Source organism: Anthonomus grandis, chromosome 8, assembly GCF_022605725.1.
Source record: "Anthonomus grandis grandis chromosome 8, icAntGran1.3, whole genome shotgun sequence".
In the NCBI taxonomy this organism is placed as follows: Eukaryota; Metazoa; Arthropoda; class Insecta; order Coleoptera; family Curculionidae; genus Anthonomus; species Anthonomus grandis.
Genome location: NC_065553.1, coordinates 19,735,816 through 19,760,265, shown reverse-complemented (window position 1 = coordinate 19,760,265; position 24,450 = coordinate 19,735,816). Strand labels below are relative to the sequence as shown.

Below are 24,450 nucleotides of genomic sequence, written 5' to 3'. Positions count from 1 at the left end.
AATTATTGTAAAAAAAAATAAATGCCGGCCTGTTCTTTTCTTATTTTGAAACACAATTTAAATTTATTAATTAATTTGGTTCCTAATAATTGAAGACCACGGGGTAAAAACATGCCAAGTCATTTTTCTATTTTTTGACAGGAAACGAATTTTAAGGTTAGATTCTAGGATAATTACACAGCTTGCTAAATGGTTATTTATTTGCCATCATATTGAAGCTATGACCTTGCTCTATGTCGGACGCCTTCCGCAGAAAAATGTTGACGAGACAAATGATGAAAATCAGAACATTGAAGAAGGACTTATAACTCTTTGGTAAACCTTCTAAGAACAATGAGATATGGCGATGGTCGAAATGTGAAGAGTCGACGTCGTAAAATTCAAGTTCCTGCTGGCAAAAGCGTTACAAGTACAGATTTTGAAAGCACGTTGGATAAAGACGATCAAGAGGATAATGATTTGGAAAGACTTATGAAAATCTTAGATGAAGATTCAGGCCAGGAAATGAATTTGCCCCTTAGTAATTTCATGCCAATAATGGCAAAAGCTCAAGATCATTCTTTAAGTGAAGACTCTGAAATGGAAAAAGATCAAGATCATTCTTCAGATGCAGACTCGGAAATGGAAACTTCACTACCAAGTTTCATCGATAAGTCCGAGAATAAGTTGGATACAAATAATTCATCAGCATCAGTCTAACACCTTCTAAAGTACAAAGGCCTGACGGCTCAAATTAAAATAGCCGTGACGTCATACCTTCTAGGCCGCCATAAGCATTGAATAGTCGCCCTGCGTAGTATTAGTTATCCCATTACAATCGTATGATTCTCTACTGCACTGTCCGACTGGTTTTCGCGGCCTGCTTCGACCACATGGGTGCGCTTCTTAGTGCGCCCGTTGACGAAACAAAAGTTCTGTTTTTATTTTATGCAGAAATAGAAATGTTTTTTCGTGTTTTAAAGTTACTTTTGTTGTGGTTTTGTGGTGTAAAAATGTAAATTATACTAGGCTAGTATGCCGTATAAGTGTTGTGCCCCGGGCTGTCGCGGAAACTATGCGAATGGACCAAAAGTGCACGTCTTTGGTTTTCCCAAAGCTGAGGATATGCAACAAAAATGGCTTAAAGCAATTTCGCGGGACAATTTAGTGCCCAATAAAAACACTAAAATATGTGAATTACATTTCTTTATAGATAGTATAATTTGGATTAGTTCGGAACAGGATCCCAAAACAGGTAAAATTATTTCAATTAATTTAAAAAAGCCCCGTTTACATGTAAATGCTGTTCCAACAATATTTCTAAATTGCCCAGATTATTGCTCAAAGAATTTACTTCTTCGTAAAAGTAGGATGAAAAACATAAGGAACTTGATGAGCTACATCTTTTACAAGCATTAAACCAACATCTTCTAAAGTACAGTATTCTAGTTTTGATCAGTCGGCTTTGAGGGTAAATTGTTCCGACGTGTTTCTCCTATTTCGCTTGATTTAATAGATAAAGGAACTTGGCTTCTGGTGTGTTTTCCAACAAAATATCGAAATAGACAAAGAAATAAATATTTTATCGGACAAGTCATGACATTGAAGCCACTTTCTTAAGAAGTCGCCCCACCAAACACTCGTCAGGATATATTTACGGATTTCCAGAAGTTTCCGGATGTTTTCACCTTTCATTTTAGCCAGGTTGTTGGAGAGGTTTTCCCAGTTCATGACTAGATAGAAGCATCTACGTCAAGAAGAGACATATTACAATTTAATTTGCATCAAAGTCGTTTAATTTAAATAATATGTTTAGACTTGTTACATTTCTATAGAAATAAATGTTTTTTTTTTTGTAAAATTGGTGTTTTTGCCAGTTTTTTTTTTTGTGTATAAAATTTTTTTCAGATGTTCCTATTTGCCCTCGTGTGGGTAGAATAGCAAATTTGACCAATTTAAATGGGTGTTTCTATTCACCCTTAATGTGTAAAAGAGCGTTTTTATTTTTTTGTGGAAAAACCTCTATTTAAAAAAAAATCTATTATGCGCTTTTTGATCTACAAGTCAAGATCTGTAGATTCCTTACATTTTGTTGTCAAAAAGGTGACTACCATGTTAGGAACAGAGTAGAAAAGGTCCGAAACTGCTTCTATTCACCCCATTTTACGGCAAGTTATAATTTAGTAGCATTACATACATAAATGCTTACTTTGGTCTAGATACATCAGAGGGTTTTAATGGTTTTTTTTTTTTAAACTGACTGTAGTAAACTCGTCCTATTTGACTGTAACACTATTACAGTTAACAATTAATAACTTATACGGGGTGTCCGCTAATTAATGGTACATGGATAAACCACAGACTCCTGATGTAAAAATATTACGATTTAACTATATTTACCTATATCCAAAAGTTGATATTAACTGAGATACAGGGTATTAAACTTAAAACTTTTTTTTTGTTTTTCCCCAATAACTTTAACAAAAGTTAACTTTTTTTCACAAAAATTTGTATTTAGGGGTTTTTTAGGCCGAGAAATTCATTTTTTTAACAAATTGAGTGTACAATGTAGGGGGCGCTGTCTGCGACATCTTTTTCTCTTTCATAAGGTCATAACTTTTTTGCGCTTAACTGTATTTAAGTTTTTATTGAAAATAATACTTTTTTCATATTTTTTACGTAAAAAAGGTATACTACTTTCGGGTCGCTCAGAGTCGCCGTTTTCGAGATATCTGCCTTCAAATTATTTAGTACAGCAGCTCAAGCAAGCAATAATGTCTTGTTACTCTTTACCAATCATTTTTTACATCATAAATAATGTTTTAGTATCAGTCATTGAGAATAATGCAGACAAAAATTGGGTTATCATTTAATTAACTTTATTTAAAATAACTATGACACTAGAAAATCTATTGAAAGAAAATAACATTATAATAATAATAATAATAATAATAATAATAATAATAATATGTCTTTATTAAAAAAAAAGCAATATTAATCTTACAATATTACTTAATACTACATTGCCAAGAAGGCGAAGATTAGCTTAAAGCTACTCTTTAACTCTTAACCTTCCTAACATTCACAGTTTAAATGGAGAAAACGAGAAAAAAAAACAAAAAAAGAAACAAGTATATATAAAGTATTTATCTTCTAGAACACTAGACTATATTTTGGATTGATTTAAAAACAAAAGTTTATAATATTTCCTATACACATTTAACGAAGTATTAAATATTGGTTTATAAGTATTAAAGAACTTAACGGCATTATAAGTAAAAGATCGCTCGAATAGAGCCGTGGAATGGTGCGGCATGGTCAAGATATTGTATCTAATATTTCGAGTGTGAACATGGTTTCTTGGTATTAACTTTTCAAAAAGATATTCAGGTCTTTGACTAACATATAATCGATAAAGAAAAGTAGAAGTAAAGAATTTGAATAGGTAAGGTAGCGTTAACCACCTCAACTGAAGTATAGAGTCTGATACATGATCAAACTTTCCGAGGTTAAAAATAAATCTACAGCAAGTATTCTGCACGCGTTGCAGGCGGTAACGATTTATTTGGTCTAAGCAAGGATAATAAACTATAAGGCAGTAATTTAGAATAGATAAAACAAGAGCCACTACAAGTTTTTTCCTAGTTTTAAAATTTAAAATGTGTTTATTGGTATAAAGCATACGCATGCGTAAACAACACCTCTGCAGAAGAGTATTAACATGTTCCTTAAACCTTAAAGAATTGTCTATTGTAAGTCCCAGAACCTTCACAGTATCAGAGAACAAAATAGTTTCGTTATCCAATTGAATGTGAACAGTTTCCATTATATTTTTATGTGATCCTCGGTTTGAAAACAAAACCATTTTTGTTTTATTAGGATTAATGACAAGGTTATGCTCTTTTGAAAATTGATTTATTACGTTCAGATCAGCGTTATCAAAATTAGCAGAGTCAAAATAATGTATGTATTGAGTATCATCAGCATACTGATGTATTTCAGAATCTTCAACTAGACCGGGTAAATCTGAAGTATATATAAGAAATAACAATGGGCCTAGGATCGACCCTTGTGGGACACCAGAAATAATGTTTTTCGAAGCAGAATATTCATTATTCACCCTCACTTTCTGGGTTCTACGCCATAAGTAAGTTTTAAAAAAGGACAAAACAACCTCACTACAGCCATAATATTTCAGTTTCGCTACAAGCAAATCATGATCGATGATCAAATGCTTTCGAGAAATCAAGGGCTATCATAATGGCTGAAATCTTTTTGTCAAGAGCTCGCATGATATTATCGGTGACGTTTAGAAGTGAACTAGCTGTACTATGATGTTTCCTAAAACCAGATTGATGGGCTCCCTTCCCATCATATTATTTGACATTAAAAATGATGACAGCTGCATATAGACTATTCTTTCGAGAACTTTGGAGATTACGGGAAGCAAACTTATCGGACGCAAATCTTGAATATTTAACATTAACATTAACGAAAACAAACTTAACTATGCGACTGATAACTTTTCCATTTTGAAACTGTGACGAGATTTAGTAAAAAAATAGATCTGCTTTTGACAAAAACTGTTCAAAATGTCTACCATTCACTTCAAAACATTTAACAGTTCTTTTGCTGAAAGATCTCCTAATTTAAAAAAAATAATTGTTCGTTTCGTAGCTTTTGTGCAGCATATAAAATTCTCTGCCATAGTTCTTCTCTGGAATTCACTATTTCTTTGTAAACGAGCGACTTCATATAGCCCCATACACAAAAATCCAGCGGGTTAAAATCGGGACTTCGCGCCGGCTATGGCCTCTGGCTCCCACGACCTATCCAGCGATTAGGAAAACGGTTGTTCAGGTACTCTCTGACAGCTCTAGAGAAGTGTGCTGGCGCTCCGTCTTGCATGAAATACATATGTTGCCTTATGTCCAGCGGAATATCGTCGAGAAAATCTGGTAAAAGTGTTTCTAGGAACTCAAGGTAGAGTTCCCCGTTTAAATTGGGCGGTAGCTCGAAAGGGCCCAATAAATGATTATCGATTATACCACACCATACATTAATTTTGAATTCATGTTGGAAATGACGTTCGTGTAAATAGTATCTTATTCAGAAACATGGGGTCGGCATTTATTTAGGCACGGCAAAAACGGGCAAATTCTATCCTGGACGCAAAATCATTTTCTAATAAATTTTGCACAGGAGTGAAATGATACGGATAAAGACCCTCTTCGTGAAATATTTTACAAATGGATGACTTGCCTACTCCAGTTGCCGCAGCAGCAGTCTTGCTCTCTGTCTTGCACTTATTTCCGGATTTTCAGCCACGCGGACCAGAATTTCTTCTTCTTGTTCTGGAGTTATAACCTTCGGGCGCCCTGTGGAATTCCGTTTAGGACGAAATGTACCTGTTTCTCCTAATCGATCGTAAAGATTTTTGAAGATCTTGAAATCAGGTTGTCTTCGATTTGGATAGAGTTCTAAATATCGTCAATAGGCTTCGCGTCCATTAAAATTTGCCTGCGCATATACACACAACATATCCCTCATTTCGGCATTTGAAAAAAGATTGTGCCTCGGCATTGTACGAAAAATTTAAAAATTCAACAAAACAGTAAACTGGATGCAAAATCACAGAAAACACTAATTAAATATTTTCTGACAACTTTAAACTAATCAACAAACAACAACAACATGGCGGTTTCCTAACAACTGCGTCTCTAAAGTTCATTTGCTTTCTCATAGCTTACTTTAAAAAAGCGAATTATTTCCCGATTATATTAATTATTCAGCCGGGGTCGAGTGCATGGTGCACTAAATAATTTAAATACAAATATCTCCAAAACGGTAACTCTGAGCGACTTCAACTTAGTATACCTTTTTTACGTAAAAAATATGAAAAAAGTATTATTTTCAATAAAAACTTAAATATAGTTAAGCACAAAAAAGTTATGACCTTATGAAAGAGAAAAAGATGTCGCAGACAGCACCCCCTACATTGTACACTCAATTTGTTAAAAAAATGACTTTTTCGACCTAAAAAACCCCTAACTACATATTTTTGTGAAAAAAAGTTAACTTTTGTTAAAGTTATTGAGGAAAAACAAAATTTTAATTTTAACACCCTATATCTCAGTTAATATCAACTTTTGGATATAGGTAAATATAGTTAAATCGTAATAATGTCTGTGGTTTTTCCATGTACCATTAATTAGCGGACACCCTGTATATTAAAAATAATAAAATTCTATAAACATACATATATAACAATATTTATATGTATTAACTTACATAAACATACTGCAGTAGAACAATAAATAATTATTTGGCTTATAAAATAAAGAATTGCGGAATGTAAATGTTTCACTTAATCAGATTTTTCAGTTGAACCTAACGTTCCTTAAATGTTTAGTGTGCTTCCTTACGGACAGCATATCCTCACCTCTAAAAGCGTTTTCGATTTCTTCCAAAAAGCTGTTCGAATTATGAATGGTAGTGCCACCAAGAAGCACATTGAAATTCGGATAACTTTTATTAAAAGTGTGCACTGTCAGTGACTCTTCATAAGTGGCACCTCCCACTATAAAAACTATTATATCTTGAGCCCTAAACCCACTAGAACGATTTCCTACAACTGGATACAACATATCTTTAAGTTTGCTTTTGACAAGATCCTCCAAAATGTCGTGGAGCAAAGGCTTGTGTTGCGTGTAAACATTATCGACACCACTTAAACCTTTAAAGAACCTTTTTGTAATTTTGACAGCCTCTTCGGCATTAAAAAGATTGTTCTGTCTGGCATGTGACCCGGCATATTCAAGTAAATAAACTATATCTTTAAGAAGTCTTTCTGATATCCCCCTTTTTCTTAATAATTCTATCAGAGTAGATGTCTCATTGTTGCTGTGGTTCTGGTATCTCAAGGCATAAATCATGACCAATTTCGCAGCATCATGGTGGCGAATCTTCTCGTCTTGAATTAATTTTTTTACGCTGCTTAAGTGATGAGAGTGGTCGTTTTGTGAGCTCATTTCTTGTTCTACCTCGGAAACATCAAGCAAATGATATTTATGTACCATGGAGCTCAGTTCGCCTACTACTGTGACATGTTTGGAGACATTGCCGGAAAGCTTTTTAAATTGCGGATACGATTCCACGAAGCTCTTCATATCTGCAATACTTTCGATTTTCTGATGGCTTTTTGCTTTGGCTTGAAATTGATCCATGAGCTGTTTAATATTTTGTCCAATTTCTCCATAATTCATAAAAATATTTTTTGCATAAAATGCGTCTTGTTCGGCTGATAGAACCACTTCAGATAACTCTTTGGGAACACCTAGAAATAAAAAGTGTTCAATCATTCAAAATCTTAATTCAGAAATATTTCTCCTGATCATCACCTGAAAAACTGGATAAATTAACCCTATTGTTATTAATAGTCATTAATTCATGAACCATCGCTTGATATGTCCATTGTGTGAGTAATGGTGTGATCGGGTCGTCTCGCCTATCTAAAATTATAAGTAGACTGTGGCCTGCCTGTTTAAAGTCAAATAAGGATGATTCTTTATTCATTATATCATCTACACGAGTCCCCAGTTCTTTTGCTAACTTTGAGTTAGCTTGGTATCTGCAATATTTTAAATAAAAACATTTTATAATGCAATATTAAAAATTATTGCTAAAAAAACTAGGCATTTTTTCAAGGTTTGGCGTTGATGCCTGGAATGTTAATGTACAAGTGGATGTAATTTATTTCAACTTAAAAATGCATTTGACATGAAACAAATCCAATGTATGATTAAAAATCTTAAAACTTAATAAAAAGGAGAGAGAAGTTTGGCTAGTATTATAGAGCTTTCTAGGTCTTTCTATTTCTAATATAAACAACAGGCACAACATCATCCTTTAAATTCTTAAATAATAGGGCCTACAGGTATCTCTAGCCTAATTGCACTTTTCTTTAACTCTTTGAGGTACAGAAAAAATGATAAAAATTTACTTAAGTGGTTTAAAAAAAAATGTATTCTTATTTATAACAAAAAAACATAAAAACTAATTCAAGGTGCTCTAAAATAAAACATAACATTGAGAAATATCAAATTTTTTACTTTTTCCTTTAAAAAACCCATGGTACATATTTTGACACCCACCATACCACTGCCTAAAGTTATTTTGTATGGTAGGACTGAAAACAAGACTTGTTCTTTCCCAAACATACGGGAATTTCACACACGCTGCAGGTCCAGTTTGTGCGTATTTCAAATTCCTTGGAACTACAGACTGCATATCTTCGTCTACTGGTTCGTACTGGCTGATGTGTACTTTGAGTAAGTCTAATCGTTTCTGGTTGGGAAGGTTTCCTTTTTTTGATGGGAGTTGGTAATGGTTTTTCGGTACCCTGTAATGCTGTTACCAATTTGTCAGCAACTAGATGTTCTATAATATTCAAACGAAATTCTGTCATGTTCATTTTAGACCCTTTAGATAACTTGTAAAGCACGTAAGCATTAACAACAGCAGCATCAATAAAGGAAAACATGATTCTATGCCACCATTTTTTGCTTTTTCGGTCGAGGCCGTAAACTGCCCTCATTTGGTCAAATTAATCTAGTGAGTTCATATGTTTATTGTAATCAGTCAGCGCTATTGGGCAAGGTATGTTTTCTACACTGCCGTCTTTCGCTTTCCTTTTGACCTCAGTTTTGTCATCTGGGTTATGATAATTTGAAAGAAGGTGAACTGTTCTTTTATCGCGCCATTTAAATGCTGAAAGTCCTGTAGAACTCACGTACCAGTCACCTCTGTGCATTGCTTTATCTTCCAGAAATTGGGGCATATTTTTTCTGGTATGTCTAACAGTACCACAGGCATATAACTTTTCTTGATACAGTTGATTCATTAGGGCTACATTTGTAAAAAAGTTATCAAAGAAAATTTTATGATACCCGTGTCTTAAATTTTGTGTGTCATCGTGAAGCACCCAAACATTTTTCTGCAACAGGACCGGTTTTGCCACAATATATTTCAAAATCCCAGCAATATCCAGTGCTGTCAGCTATCATCCACACTTTATAGCCTCTCTTTACTTGCTTTGCAGGCATGTATTGTTTGATCGTAGATCGGCCTTTATTATCGGCCGGAACTTTATCATAGACTCGTCCATTGATAAAATTTCGTGAGGATGCAGACAGGCTTGAAAACTGGATTTCAACATTTCTAAAAATGGTCTTACCTAATATAATTTATCAAAACTATCGGAATTTCGGTTCGGCAAGTTGTTATCATTGTGATGTACATTACTTAGGAGCCAACCAAAGCGATGGACAGTTATTAGTCTACTAATATAGTGATCATGTAAAATTGGATCTGTACTCCAGTAATCCCGATATGACGGCAGCTTTTTGATACCCATTAGTAAGTTTATACCAATAAATGTACGCATTTCTACACTATCGGTGGGCTTATAACTTTTGCCGGAATTGTGAAAAGTTTGCTCTGCGTAGATGTTTGTTTGAAACACCATATGTTCAACAATTTTGTCTGAAATCAGAAGTTTAAAAATATATGGTGTCACCCTATCTAGTTCCTATATGACTTGGGCTAGTTCTGAATATTTCATAAATTGGACAGGTGGAACCGTTTTATTATTCTTACTCCACTGTATTTTGAATAATGTTTTTAATTCGCTCAGTGGAATAAGGTCTTCGGGGTCCCATTCCTCCTGTTCTTTATCAGATAATGATATTATCATATTATCTGGTTCTGATAAATTATTTGTGATTTCTGGCTCGTCTACATCATTTCCATTACAACTATCATTATCCGAGTCGATATCTAATGGAATGCCTACAAATTCACTGTCCGAATTTTCAATATTCTCAATTTTATTATAAAGATCATTTTCGGTCAAACCAATAAGCTTAAAAGGTAATGGTTATGGAAATCGGTCACTTGCCATATTTTGCTCCTATACCTAAAAAAAAACCTTACTTGTATGGTGGGACAAAATTTAACCCATAATTAAAAATACAGAATTTAGAAGTAAGTAACTCAATAATTTCAAGTTATTTAGTATAAAACAGTTATATAAAAAGTATATCAAATATTTTTAACAAAAAAAAACAATAAAAACAAAATTATCTTACCCTTTTTAGAACGAAACGTGCAACAACAAAACATAAACAAATTACGAATTAATAACCACTTGAATTACTAGGCACAATCTAGCGACATCTGCACTCTATACGCTTAATCTCCAAGGCTTATATGATCATATAGTCAGATGGTTTAATAAATAAACCGACGTACATTACTGGGAAAAAACTCTTACTCTTAACTTTACTCCAACATACATGTAGAGTTGTATAATAGTTGGGTAAAATTTTGTCCCTAAGTACTGCAAAGAGTTAAAACAAAACCAGAATTGAAAAGATAATGGCTACAGTCAGAAAAAGCAATTTTATGGCACAATTGACTTTTAATAAGAGAATAATATACTGATTTAGCAGTTTCAAATCCAAGTTTATCTGCAACAGCCCTAACAGTGTAATAGCAATTCAACCAATGAAAATTCCAAGAAATTTATTATAGTTGTTCCATTATTTACAGTTCTTTATTCTGTATAGTTGCAGTGCAAACAAACCTAAATGTCAATAATTTAGTTATATCAATGTTTAGAGACAGAAGATTAGAATCACACCAATTGCTTATCATTTCTTAAATTCTTTGAAAGACAAATATTGCATCACTCATCCTTAAACATCCTCCTGAAAGCCAAACTGATATTTATTTAAAATGTCCATATATAGACAGACTAGAATATGTGCAGTGCAAGTTTTAGAAGTATCTATGCTTTAAAATTGACTACTTCTACGAAGATTTAATTTTTTATCTCTAAGGCACTGCACTATTCTGAGCAGCCAGCTTTTTTTATTTAAATTATGCAACTATAAAATTGATTTTTTAAGGGACTTAAACTTTTTTGTTCCCCCTATACACACTGGAAAAAAACGTTTTTATTTAGAAAATAGACCTACTAACTTAGCAAGAAATGCACCTTTATATCAAGCTTGCCCATGGTTTAATGTTTTACGCAGCAATAATGATAATATTGACCTTTTTAATGGCACTCAAACTACATTCAAACGCAAAATTCCTCCAATGATTATGACCTCAAAACCGCTAAGTAGTAGTTTTTAGTTTATTGATTCTGTATAATTACTTTTCATTTGTTAAGCATATGTTGTCTTATTATTAGGAATTTCCTGTTAGACAATGTTTGGTAAATAAATAAAAATAATTTAAAAAAATAAATAAAAATGCCTTGCTCAGTAAGGATATCATTTTTTACATAACCAAAATTTTTATAATTTTATAGATAGATTATAGTCATTTATTTCACCACCTGTAAATAGAGGTTTTACCATAGATACCTTGAGGTTATTTGGAAATGTTGCACTTGCAAAAGATAAATTAACTGCAAATGCAAAAAGAGCTTCACCTGGTAGATTTTGAAGAATTTTAACAGGCAATCTTAACAAAGCAATTTATTCTTAACTGGATGAAGAATACTCTACATCTGTTCTCTTTTTCCTCTGAGTTCATTAATAATACTACTGCAATTTTCCTTGACTTTATTGTGTGCAATCTCCAATCTACATGGGTAGTAATCTTTCTTGGCCCTTCAAGATGTTTATTTATTCATTGATTATTAGGAATAAGTTCTTCATTTTTTTTTCAGTTTAATATGATACAAAATAATATGAATAAGATACTGGGGTGCTGCTGAGGAAGTAATAAGGTACTGCATAGTAATTTATTAAATAAATTCTGTATTGTTATGACAAATTCATAATAAGTTACTTTTTTTTCTGTTTGTCCCAAAAATATAAATGGCAAGGGGTTATATAATTTTTGCCCCTCATAAATCAAAGACCGCCTAACGAGCGTTGTCGGTTGTGAAGGCAGATTAAAATTCTGGCAAGTATCATTGTAAGGGCTAGGACCCTAAAGTTGAATGCAATTCTTGAAACTTAGAGAACATGTTTCCAAAGTAAGAAGAGATGTTAAGGTTAGAATTCTTTGAGTCACAAAAATGAGGTCTGCAATTTTGTCTTTAGTTGATGTTCATAAAATATCTGTTTTGCTGTGCTTTTTTCTGTGGAATGAAAACCGATTCAAAAAACCCGGACTGGCTATCCCCCAAAATATATGTGACTAAAAAAGAGAAAAACAAACGACTCTAGCCAGTTCAGCACCCAATTCTTCTTACTGCAAAATATGCTGATGAAAGTTTCTTTCTTAAACACATTATGTGCTCCTCAAAGTGTAATTTCTTATAAATTAGGACTCCCAGACACTTGACAACCTTCAGGCCTGAAAGGCAGTTTTGATTTAAAAGCAGATCCTCCACATCACACCTAAAGCCGACAACATGTGTTTTACTAAAGTTTAGAGAGAGGCAATTGGCATCAAATCATTCCTTAATAAACTCGAGGTCACTTCATATTATATATTTTAAATTGTATTGTAAATGTAATACCCAATAAAATAAGTAACTCAATATATTAAATGTTCAGGAAATAAATATTTTAGAAATCTACTTGTTACTCTTGAGCTTGTGAACCATTAATATCTTACAAATAAAGTGTATTTATTAATCAAGAAAAGTAGAAGATACCTTTTTCAAGTATACTCTAAGGATCATGTATAGATATTATTTTCATTTCATATGTAATAAGGGCTGATGGCTGGTGTAAAAATTAACTTAAATCTTAAGCATCTATAAAATAGAGGATGCCTCATATGCACAAAACAAAGTTGAGTTTAACAAAAACTTCAATCATTTTTTATTTTGCTAATGAAATATTAATAAAATAACATCTATTATGTAAAATAGTGATTAATAGGTATCAACACTCTCCACAAGAAACTGTCTAATGTATTTGGCTCCATAATGCTTAAAAATGGGTTTGATTTAATTCTTGTGACTTATATATAGAAATAAATTTACAGTAATAGAAGTAACAAAACTAAGTTCAGAGCAAAAGCTGTTATGAATAACTATAAAGAAAACATCCCGTTTACCTGATAATAGGAGACTTCCTGAGTGACAAGGCTACAGAAACAAGACCTTGAACACTCCTCTGCAAGGCATTTCTACTCCAGGACAGTTTTTCCATGCAAGAAGGTATGCCCAGTGAAAATAAATGTGGATTGACAGCAAGGTAATCCACATACAGTTCTAACACTTCTTTAACAACTTCTTGCTCATCATACTCGGCTAAAATTCAATTGGCTCTTTTTTTTAAGAAAAAGGCTTCTAATAAGAAAACCAAATATTTACCTAACATCTTTATGTCAGCCTTTGCAACAATATTTGAAAAATAAATATAGTAGGCTCCATATTTGGGGTTTTGCAGCTCAGTACACAGAGCCTGTATATTTTCCTGTGTAGGTCGTAAAAAGCACAAACACTTAAGGTATCTGAGACCTGAGGAGTTGGCATAGTTAGGAGAGTCGATTCTTTCTAGTAAAAATACCTCTTTTTGCTGTATTTCACTTTGGCTGTATACCATGCTTATAATACTGGTTGTTTCTTTGTCCATTAGCAGGACTTTCATTCCTGGCTCACTTTCGTCCGTCATTTTATCAACGTAAGCCTTTACGGCTCCTATCACGTTCATTTTTAATACGATTTTCGTCAAAGTCTCAGGGCGTAAATTATAAATAAATGAACATAAACAAATATCTCAATATTTTGACGTTTGTTATAACCTGTTTCTTGGCCATTTAGCCTGTTCAAGCGAGTCTGGTAAGAACCAACGGTTACTGTCAAAAAATCTCAAATTAACCGGTTTTTTGTACTATTAGTAGATGTAACCGGTGGCTTTTACTGATTTTGAGGTTATGGAAGATTTTATTTAAAGTTAAAATAAAAACACTCTTACAGCAAGGTTCTTTCAAGGGTGGTTACTTGTATAGCGTGTTGTTTGATGCCTTTAATGAGCCCCAGGTAGTTTGCTACTTTTATTTAAGGAATCAGGCCGAAGGTGAGGTTTTAACTTATTAAGTCAACATGTTGAAAGTTTAGTTTTCATGTTCCCCAAGTCCTTGAGTTGATTCTATTTATTTATTCAATAATTTAAGGTAATTTAGTTAATAATTCAGAGCCAACAAAAGTAAACATCATTTATCTAATAAGACAATAATTTATTAACTTGTATATGTCGGAGACTTATTGTAAAATCAGTCGTATTGTAATACGCCTAGGCTTTTTCAATATGCCTAGGCATATTGTCATATAGTTCAAATAATTCAAAATATCACAATTTGACTAATAATTTTAGGCGTATTATAATATGACTGAATTTTAGTAGGCTTATTGTTAAATTCAATCTGTATGTGAGTATATTACAATATGACTACATGAGATCAGGCGTATTATAATGCGACTGACGGCCATCCAGTCGAATTATTACATAAAAGCAATATCATTTCGGCTTTTGCTTCATTGCAGTTAATTTGTTATTTCTATGTATAATATAGTTATTATAGAAATAGATTTAGAATGTATAGCTAAAAATCTTGGCCTTGGACTTTTTTTAACTTTCACAAAACTAGTAGTAGAGAGGAAAAAAAAGTTAAGCTATAAATATTTTAAATAAAAAATTTATTTGGAATAAAAGTGAAAATTACAGTTCTAGAGTAATTATTTACTGTTGGTGGATTTTAGTTGGAGTTATAGGTCTAAGCTAGAAGAACACTTTGAGAAAAAATTGTATTTGCCGATGTTTTGATTTAAATTAGATCATCCTCAGGGCACTAAAAACAGGTAAAATTTATGTTAATATTATAAATACCTATGGACAATTAAATCAGAGTTAATAATTATCTGTATAAAATGGACATCAATTAAATATACAGATAATTATTAACTCTGATTTATTATATTATCAAAAATTTTGTCTGTTCTTAGTGCCCTGAGGATGATCTAATTTAAATTGAAACATCGGCAGATACAAGCATTTTTCTCCAAAGTGTTTTTTCTTTGACCTAAATCCTTTAAAGAGATTTTAATGTTTTTGAAAATATAAAAATATACCAACAGTTTAAGGTTGAGGTCACAAACAAAAGATAAAATTATTATTTATTACAGCATGGTCCGCTTTTATGACATTTGCTACTACATTTCATATGAGCTTTAAAACATAAACATTTATTGTTGCGACACTGTACCTTGCTTGGTTTACAAGAACACTTTTTAAAACCCTGTCCTTCAAACTTTGAAAACAATCTCAGAGCTTCCCTTAAGGAAATTGACTTTTCTTCCGGGATGTTAATTATGGTATTATTTTTGCAATAAGAAATTTCATCCCTGGAAAACCATCTATTTAACATGCCATGTGTAGTACCAATTTGATAAACACCGTTAGTTACATTTACTATATTATATTTAATATAATATATTCTTGGGATCAAGTGGTCCTCTATCTACCTTAGGAACCTCAATTGCAACAATTTGGCCTACCTCCAGAGGCTTTAATTTTTTATTGCTGACTTCCAACATTTTTTCTGCAGCGCGTTTTTGTCCCAGAGCAGATCCTTCTCTTTGTGGCTTGACTTTTTCTTCATTTCTGCATAGATTACAAGTCTGCTGTTGTTGATTTAAGGAAATTATTTTGGTCACACTTTATACATCTTAGGGTGGAAGCATCTGTAATAGTTTCTTTATTGTCAATATCAGGTTTTTGCTGAGAAATATTTTCATGATCTTTTTCCACAAATTTCTCTGTAGCATTATCAATATACAGTATTTCTACTCCATGGTTTGCTTCTGAATTGTCTATTGGTTCTTCTAACTCATAGGTAAGTACCATCCTGTCATCTGTATTATTCAAGTCGGTAACTACTGAAGTCTCGATTTCTTTATAAATGTCAGTAGAATATTTGTCGTCAGTGTGATTGCTAGTCGTGTCGACTTGTAAGCTAGTTATATTGTGGCATCATGTACTCCATCAGGTGTTTCGTAGCGATCAGCTAAAGTATCTTCTGGACAACCTCCAGTTGAACTATTATTTAAAGTTGTTTCTAAATCTTCTTCTTTGTTTATAGTATGAATAACTTCAGAAGGCAAATTAGTAGAAAACAAACCAACTTGAAAATCCACCCCAAATAAAGCTTTGTATGGGGAACGTTTAATGATCCTGTGATAAATAACTCCACTAAATTTATTTAAAAAACTATTAATCCAACATGTTTCGGACATATAACATGTTCATGATAAGGGATTACTTTGTTATCAACAAATTATATATTAACAAATTAATCCCTGATGATGGACATGCTATATGCTAAATGTCGACTTTTCGACTTATAATTAGGTAAACAGGTTTCTGTTTTATTTCTGACCCCACCCAACAACCCTCTGCAATATTGAAGATATTGGGTCACAAACATGAAACTGAAAATTTAGTGGAGGATGACCGAAATACTTTTAGTTACCCATTGATCAACAAATTTGGTAAATGGTTTAAATAATTCATTTTTGAGAATGGTTGGATAATGTACTATATATTCTAAATAAAACTATGAAAGTTGACAATATTGTACTTGTTCTAAAAGTTTTTTTATTTGGCACCTGGTTCCTGAAACCCAATAAAAGTGCCCAAAAGTTTATTTGTATACTTCTTTCTTCTACTTACCCCCAATTTGTAACTTATTTAAAACCACATTATCCTATTTACTTATTTAATAAACATAAAATATACAAATGAAAACATTATAACAAAAAAGGAATGTAATGGAATGTTATTGGCACCTAGGTATGTGGTACCTAGTATATAATGAAAGTTACTAAACATTATGTCAACAAGTTACTCCTAACTATTTATTAATCAAGGACAATTTTATGTGGTAAAAAATGCTGTTGTGTATCATAAGTAACATAAAGGTATTTTATATACATATAAGTAAGCAAGTAAATACTTTTATTTATTACTTTATTTCAAAATTACTATTTTTATTTGTACAAAAGTACAAAAAATATAAAATTAAATAACATCAAAAAAGGTTTCTAACAAATCTCAGTCTAAGCTAAAATTGGTAAGTAAGGCACTGAGTTCTTGTATTATAATTATATACTTTAGATTTTAAAATTTATTTTTGGTCTTAACAACAAATAAAAATACTTCAAATATGTATAGAGCATAAAAAGTTAATATTCCATTTGTTCTAAAAACACTTCTATACTTTAGGCATAGCCTGTTTTGTATGAACCAATTATCAATCATTTAAAGAAATTATTAACGGTATTGCTCCTAGAATACTGAGGAACACTTTATGCACTTTCTGATTTATAACACCTTCCATATTTACAACTACTCACTGAAATAAGATTTAAACAATTCAAGAGCCTGTCCTCTCACTTTATAAAGCTTCAGCTCTTTAAAAAGAATATTTCTGTCTAAGCTGTCAAATGTCTTTGATAAATCCAGGAACATATGTAGGGCAATAATGCCATTTTTTAAGTGTTTCAAAATAGCCTGAATAAACTGGATTATAGCCGTTTGTGTAGATCTTAGCTATTTCCAAGATAACCATGCTGATTATTAGAAAAGAGATTACAATAGTTAATAAATTCAATTAGTCTTAAACTCATTACAATCTAATGGCTGATAATTTTACTTGTTTTGGGAACAAGCCCTAAAATCTACTTAAATTACATAAACTTACTGACATTGTTTTTGAAAAAACTTCCAAAAATTCAAAGGTGTTAGACCGCACATATTACCCACTTTTTTGGGATTAAGCAAAGATTATTGTGATTCAAAAAAAAAACAATAGGTGTCTGTTTTTGGTAAACTGTTTTGTATTTGTTTTTTATTGCTGATTTTTGTAAACCCCTCTTTGTATCTCAAAAAATCCAAACTTTATTTTATCTTTTTAGCATGTCTTAACCGTCTGATAACTTTTGATCATTTTATCTTACATAATATAAAACATTTGCTTTCTTTCTTTTCATTTGATTTCCTTTTAAACATACCTTTAAGTTTTAGTCTTTAAGTCTTACCAAGTTTAGATCCCAAATAATTAACAAATTATTGTTCTAAACTGCACAATTTTGTTTCTAGCTCCTTTGTTGATCCAATCAATATCTCAAAATGGGGGAAATAGTGCAGAAGAAGATGGAGCAGTTTGCTCCATCTCTACTTGCCTTAAAACAGAGCAATATATTCACTGAGGATGAAGTGAAGTAAGTTATACCTATAATGAAATTACATTTTATTATTTAAATTGCTGCTAGTTGCAATACATTTCTGCTTGCATTGTCTTATATGAAGTCTGATTTTTTCAGCAAAATCATAAAAAAAGTGAAAAACTATGAACATCGCCTGGTTGGCGGCGGAAAATCCCTGGAATTATTCAAGGAAGCTATAAACTATGATAGTGGAGTCCTAATGGAATTAAGAAGGCGCAAAAAAATGAAAAATTGTGCTAATAAGGACAAACATTTAGAGTGGATATTTGTCAAGAGGATAATAAATAATTATCAGAGAGCGATGAAACATTTTCCACCAGATTATAATCTATATTCGGTGTTTTTTGATTTTCTGAGGTATTTCCCGCAGCAACTTGGAAACATGGCGCATCAGCAAGTTAAGAGATTTATTCAGGTAAGTTAACTGGTTATAAAATAGTGCATGTGGTATTAGGATTAAAAAAAAATTTACCACACATCAAGCTTGACAATTAAGTAAGACATTTATGTAATCATTTATTATTGTCGTAAAAGTTTTTGAAAGTACTCAACAAAATACTTATACAGAGAAACCTCGACTTGCCAACACCACAAGTGGACAAGTCCAGTATACTAACAACTTTTCTGGAACCGAAGTAATGCCTTATTTTTTCCATGTAGAATTAACTGTCAAAACCAGACTGGATGCAGACAATTTTTGGGTCAAAAAAGGAAATTGACCCCTCTCTTAACTAAACATGAATCTAGCAATGAGATTGTTTAAAGTAAAATTAGGGAATTGTCTTGTTGTGTTTTAATTCTGCACATAGTGAGCTCTTAGATTTTTGAAATGGCGCCTTGTACAAATCTTCTTAGTTTCAGTGAAAAAATGTTAAACGTTGTTAACGCGACAGCAAATGAACATTTATCAGCGCAGAAGCTCGCCAAAAAACTCAGCCGCGGAAATCGTTAATAATAGCACCATTATTCTCGTACAGTGGAAGACAGAAACACACTGCCACAAAAATGGCATTTAAGACCTGATATATGGACTTCAAATTGACAAAGTTTTAATTCAATTGGTTGTCCCGTTCTCGTAACCAACATATTCCGATATCATCACTAGTGAAGGATAGAGCTCAAGGAATAGCCAGAACTTTCTGCATCCTATCCAGGTTGGCCGAAAAATTTGAGAAAAAAGAGATATGCAATAAGTTTTAACTAATTAAGTATCTTCAGAAAATTCGATTCCCCTTGGGTGTTGTGTGTGCTGTGCAGTGAGAAGATGTGTCCAACATGAATAATAATGCCTTTTTCTTCAGAGCTTTTCTGCATTATCTAAAAATAATAACGAAATTTTCATTATTTTAGATAATGCAGCATTCCATCTTCGTGAGGTAAAGCTATGAAGCATAAAAGTTCTTTTTTTACCTCGAAATACCTCAGTGTGTCAAGGTTTAGACCAGAGTATCAAAAAAAATTTTATTCTATTATTGAGGATTAATATTAAAGCAGATTTTATCAAAAATCGATAAAGAAAAATCCGCTTTATAATTAACGAAATCCATAAATATTTTAGAAGCACTTTACTACATTAAAACTGCCTGGGATAAAGTTTCGTCACCAACAATAAAGAAAACCGTAAGTTACGTTGGAATTTTCGATATTGTAGTAACAGAAAAAATAAGTTCAAACATGACGATGAACCAGAAGCCATTGGTAATATGAACGACCATGATCGTCTAAAATAGAAGAGGAAGAAGATAGCGAGGTCGAGCTTGACGCAGTTGAAAGCATCGATACAATTACTGACTTGATGTAAAAGATGACTATTTACATTGCATTTCAACACCACAGACATTTAGAAGATTGTTTTCAATGTGGTCTCCTAAAGCAAAAAATTTAATAAATATCTGTTTTGGAATTTTTAAACAACTATCTTCGATGAATAATATGTCCTATATGTATTTGCTGATACTCATGACAAAAACAAAGTAAGTGTCCACTTATGAGTGGTTTCACTGTCTATTTTAATGTTTACAAAGGAGTCAAAAGTTCAATTTTTCTTAGAATTAGATTTCAGTGGCCAATCTAAGTCATCTTGAAATGTTAATCTCTTACGTCAATAGGGCAACTACAAATGTAACGTAAATCATCATTTCATTACGGTCGTCAATGGATCTTAGATCTGATGTGCGTTTTCATTCCTAAAAGCATAAAATAATCACCTTGAAATGTTATTTTTATTTTTAGTATATGAACAAGATAATGAAAATAAAAAAGTCTTATAATCCCACTTATAGCTAAATATTCCAAAAATAGTCTTACAACGTCCCCAAACAACTGTAAACATATTATTTCCTCATTTAATGTAAATATGCATTTTTTCTAAACATGTTTTAAATATTTTACAGACTTTTGGACATATCCCAGGGGTATTCCGTAAAGTTGCATCTTGGTACATTCAAATCGATAAAATCGATGAGGCTCGTAAAACCCTTTTGCGAGGCCAATCTCTCCATCCGAATCACTTCGAAATTTATTTAGACTTGATCGAACTGGAACTGCGTCACGAAAAACCCGGTTTTCCCGATCGTCTTAAGGAGTACGTCGACGAAGTAATAAAAAACAAATTACCCATTCAGTTTTTGGTTGAAACATTGAAATTATTCGATAACGTTGAATGCTTGAAAACCGTTAACGGTACTGTGGATTATACCATTCATCATATGTTGACTGTTTATAGAGATGATGCGGAAGTCTGGCACATTGTTGCGCAAAGGGAATTAAGAGGTTGGAAAGTAGATTTGTTTCATAGTGTGCCTTAGTTCTATTGTGATGGTTTTTAGGTGATTATTATCCAATTACCACCCAACCAGAAGGTAAAGGCCAAGTTTATTCAGTGGAAAGAGCCATAGTACGTTACAAGGAAGGTATTTCCAAGGTGCCTCCTGCTCAAAAACATATTTTGTGGAAAAAATATTTGAATATGCTGGTAGATTTACAGAAGGGAAATGACTCAACTACAGTAAGTAATAATCATATAACCATGAACCCAACGTTAAATGTATAGAGTGTTCCAAATTCAAGACTTTTAAAAACAAAAAAAAATAGAATTCAAACAATATAAGCAATATAGCCGCATAAAGGTACATCTGACACCCAATTTTTATTAAAAGAATTCTACCATTGGGAGTTAAACCAAATGTTACAAATTTTTTAGTACAGTCTCTAAAAGTCATTTTGTCACTTTTTTCATGATATTTTGGCAATTACTTAATCTCAAATACGATATGATTGTGTTGTATATTTTTGGGGCAATGTAGTACAGGGTTCTTTATACCGCAGAAAACGATGTTTTAGGAACTCTAACGTTACTTTCAGTAATTTGCCAATAAATACCGTGATCCATATCAAAAACAACATTTCCTGCTTTAGGTAAAATACTTTTTAACAGAAGCATTAAAAGAAGCAGAAAAGGATTCCATTCCACTAGATGAAACCCATTACACTGCTTGGATAGACTGTTGCGGCAACAATCAGACTTTGTTGGTGAAAAAATTTAAGCAAGGGGTCGAAGAACATCCAAAATCAATCATCCTTTGGAGTTGCTATCTAAAATTCTACCTCTTACAAGACGAATCGAAACAAGCAGAGCAAATATTTGAGAAAGCAATAGAAGCTTTAGGGCCTGATTCCTTTCAAATATGGGATGATTACATGGATTTTCAACAATTAAAAGGCAGCACCGAAGAACTAGAAACTCTTTACGAGAGGGCAATCAATCAACCTTATGAACAAGTATCGAAACCCTTCAAAAGTCGCTTTTTATCGATGACTTTCTTGAGCAGAGGCATCGAGAGTGCCCGCGAATTGTATCTGAAAATAGCAGATAAAGCGCCATACTGCAAAGAATTGCATATAGAAATGATGTTGGCAGAAGAAATGGAATCGCACAACGGAAACGCCCAGAACAACGACATTAAGAGGCAAGTGTTGGAGTTTTGGATGCGGCAATTCGGGGATTCCGATGTCGATGTGTATTTTCAAAGGATGAATTATGTGAGAGAACAGTTTCCTCAAGGGATTAATTTGAATGAGAAAATCGGCAAGATTTATGAAGAAGCCATAAGAACTTTGGTGGATACGAAGAAAGTCGCGTTGTTTAAAGAGCGGTTCCATAAGGAGCAACAGCAGACCGAGATGACGACATGACCTTTAGAATTTCGATTCGATAATTTAGTTTTGTGAGTTCTTTTTGATTATTCTTTTTTAATTATGTATTTGATTATGCTTAAATAATAATAATATTTAGGTTATTGTTACGTGTAATTTTAGATTAGGAGTAAATCATTAAGAAGTAATGAATTTTAATCAAAAGGTCTGTAAAGTAAATAGATGTTTTTTTTTAAGTTTTTCCCGTACAATTTCTTTTAGTGTTTGTTATTTTCTATAGTTGTATGCATTTTCGATAATGTACTTCTTCCTATTAACGTCCAGTTATCCAGGATACATATTTTCCTTTAAATTGAAAGTCAATACTACAGAAATCTGAGATTAACCCAAGGTTAAGTACTCCCAACTTAACACAGTATGATAAAGCAAGTAAATTTGACTATGGATAACTTTTTTTGGCAATCTAGTCTCGTTTGCTTAACTTAGTTCTCCTCAACTAAAGAGATGCTTCATTGATAAACCTATCAAAAAAGTATTAATCATGGGAATATAAAAATCATGAATAATTAAATTCAGCCAGGTTAACCAATCAGGCTTAAACATGGTCAATTCCATTAGCCATTTTCAAGGGAACAACCATCCTGCAGCAGAGATGTCTATGTCCAGAGACAAGACTGACATTGTTTAACAGGAGCCGTTTTCGAGTCCTTGTTGGTTGTTTTTAACCGGTCGAGCAATCGCCACCAGAGCTTTTTACGAGGGCTAACATGGTTTTAGCCACATTGGTTGACAGCTGTTTAACTGTTTGACTTGCGCGGTAGCTATTATATCAATGTTACTGCTGTAAATGAACTATTACCAGAACATCTCGAATGACTTCAATGAGTCAATTACTAAACATCTATGAAATTTTCCAGTTGTTGGGTTCAATTTTTTTTATGGCATTGGCGTTAACTTAAGATTTGTTAAACCTTATTGGATTAACCAGCTTACCTTCCATTGAAGTGCTAGTTAAGCTTGCCTTTGGACTTCCGAGCAAATAACTCTAAATATTTAAACGTTTTGCTTTCAACTATAAAATATAACCTTATATTGATAAATCGATGAAAAAAATGGTTAACCACGGAAATATTAATAGCCTTTCGATGTCTGAGTGAATAAAATTAACCAGGTTTTATTTTCTTGAACAACTTGAAAATGGCTATCTTAAGTCAGTATTAATTCCTCAGACAAGGAAAGGGGAAAGCTCTTTTCCCTCGTCTAAGGTCAATTCCATTAGCCATTTTCAAGCAAACATACATATAGTTCAGTTCAGAGATCTATTAGAATCTTTGATGTGCCGCGAATAGTCCATGTGCCGGTGTTGCTTGTATTGTCACGTGACATGCATGTTTAAATCGCAAAATTTTATGTGAAAAGAGTCATAAAGTAACATTCTAAGCAATATTTAATCATTCCAATAAATAAATAAATGTTTTAAGCATTTTTTTCAGAATTTATACATTTGATTCGTAAAATTTGACTACATGCGCCCACATACTATTTTGTTAGACGTCTGACCACAGAATAAACGATTTCATGAGATCGTTTATTCTGTGGTCTGACCTAAGTCACAGCCACTTAAGCGTGAAAAGTTACACAGGTCCGGCCTTAAAATGTATTTGTATTTAAAACTTTATTATTCGGGATTCTTGGGTTTAGTTTTATTAAGTTTGAAATTGAAGATAGTAGATAGCAAGGTAATATTTAATTTAACTATAAGATTTAAGTACGTAAAATGAGTTTAACCAAAAATTTTAATTTAATAAGTTTAGTTTTTAGTGCCATCAGTGAGGTGTTTGTAACAAGTGATGAGAGAATATTGACATTTATTTTTACTTGGTGGTAATTATTAATGGGGATTTTGGCTGCCATAAAGATCTCTTTAAAAACACGACGAAAGTAATACAAAAACAGCCCAAAAATTAATTTGGGTACGGCCCCGTAATCTTCAAAATCAGTGGGATAAAGAGAGATACAAAATCACTTGCACAGCCTGAAGTAGGAATCGCCAG

The 24,450-nt window shown here is 32.6% G+C and overlaps 2 protein-coding genes across 5 annotated transcripts; one reads left to right on the top strand and one right to left on the bottom strand.

The window, feature by feature from the left end:
- Positions 1-1,214: 1,214 nt before the first annotated feature.
- LOC126739642 (uncharacterized) lies at positions 1,215-22,615 on the top strand. Of its 4 annotated transcripts, none has more exons than XM_050445416.1 (6): positions 1,215-1,234; positions 18,114-18,235; positions 18,338-18,656; positions 20,635-21,013; positions 21,070-21,248; positions 21,659-22,615. In XM_050445416.1, the coding sequence occupies exons 2-6, from the start codon at positions 18,144-18,146 to the stop codon at positions 22,433-22,435; spliced, it is 1,746 nt and encodes a 581-aa protein (XP_050301373.1). In that variant the 5' UTR covers positions 1,215-1,234; positions 18,114-18,143; the 3' UTR covers positions 22,436-22,615. The 4 variants fall into 4 exon arrangements, with proteins under 4 accessions (XP_050301373.1, XP_050301370.1, XP_050301371.1 ...); XM_050445413.1 differs by lacking the exon at positions 1,215-1,234 and adding an exon at positions 13,875-14,033; XM_050445414.1 differs by lacking the exon at positions 1,215-1,234 and adding an exon at positions 14,236-14,385.
- LOC126739644 (vacuolar protein sorting-associated protein 45) lies at positions 6,236-13,774 on the bottom strand. The gene is made up of 4 exons (XM_050445417.1): positions 13,328-13,774; positions 13,069-13,264; positions 7,380-7,609; positions 6,236-7,315 (listed from the first exon to the last, which is right to left on the bottom strand). The coding sequence occupies exons 1-4, from the start codon at positions 13,665-13,667 to the stop codon at positions 6,360-6,362; spliced, it is 1,722 nt and encodes a 573-aa protein (XP_050301374.1). The 5' UTR covers positions 13,668-13,774; the 3' UTR covers positions 6,236-6,359.
- Positions 22,616-24,450: the final 1,835 nt, after the last annotated feature.

What these genes read in the sequence shown, in the direction of transcription:
- LOC126739644 (XM_050445417.1), bottom strand. Translation starts at nt 13,667, where the DNA reads ATGAACGTGATAGGAGCCGTAAAGGCTTACGTTGATAAAATGACGGAC. An exon ending in GGCTGACATAAAGATGTTAG is followed by an intron (nt 13,265 to 13,327) that starts GTAAATATTTGG and finishes ATTGAATTTTAG; the next exon opens with CCGAGTATGATGAGCAAGAA. An exon ending in AGGAAGTCTCCTATTATCAG is followed by an intron (nt 7,610 to 13,068) that starts GTAAACGGGATG and finishes AAAATATTGCAG; the next exon opens with ATACCAAGCTAACTCAAAGT.
- LOC126739642 (XM_050445416.1), top strand. Translation starts at nt 18,144, where the DNA reads ATGGGGGAAATAGTGCAGAAGAAGATGGAGCAGTTTGCTCCATCTCTA. An exon ending in AAGTTAAGAGATTTATTCAG is followed by an intron (nt 18,657 to 20,634) that starts GTAAGTTAACTG and finishes AATATTTTACAG; the next exon opens with ACTTTTGGACATATCCCAGG. An exon ending in AGGGAAATGACTCAACTACA is followed by an intron (nt 21,249 to 21,658) that starts GTAAGTAATAAT and finishes TTCCTGCTTTAG; the next exon opens with GTAAAATACTTTTTAACAGA.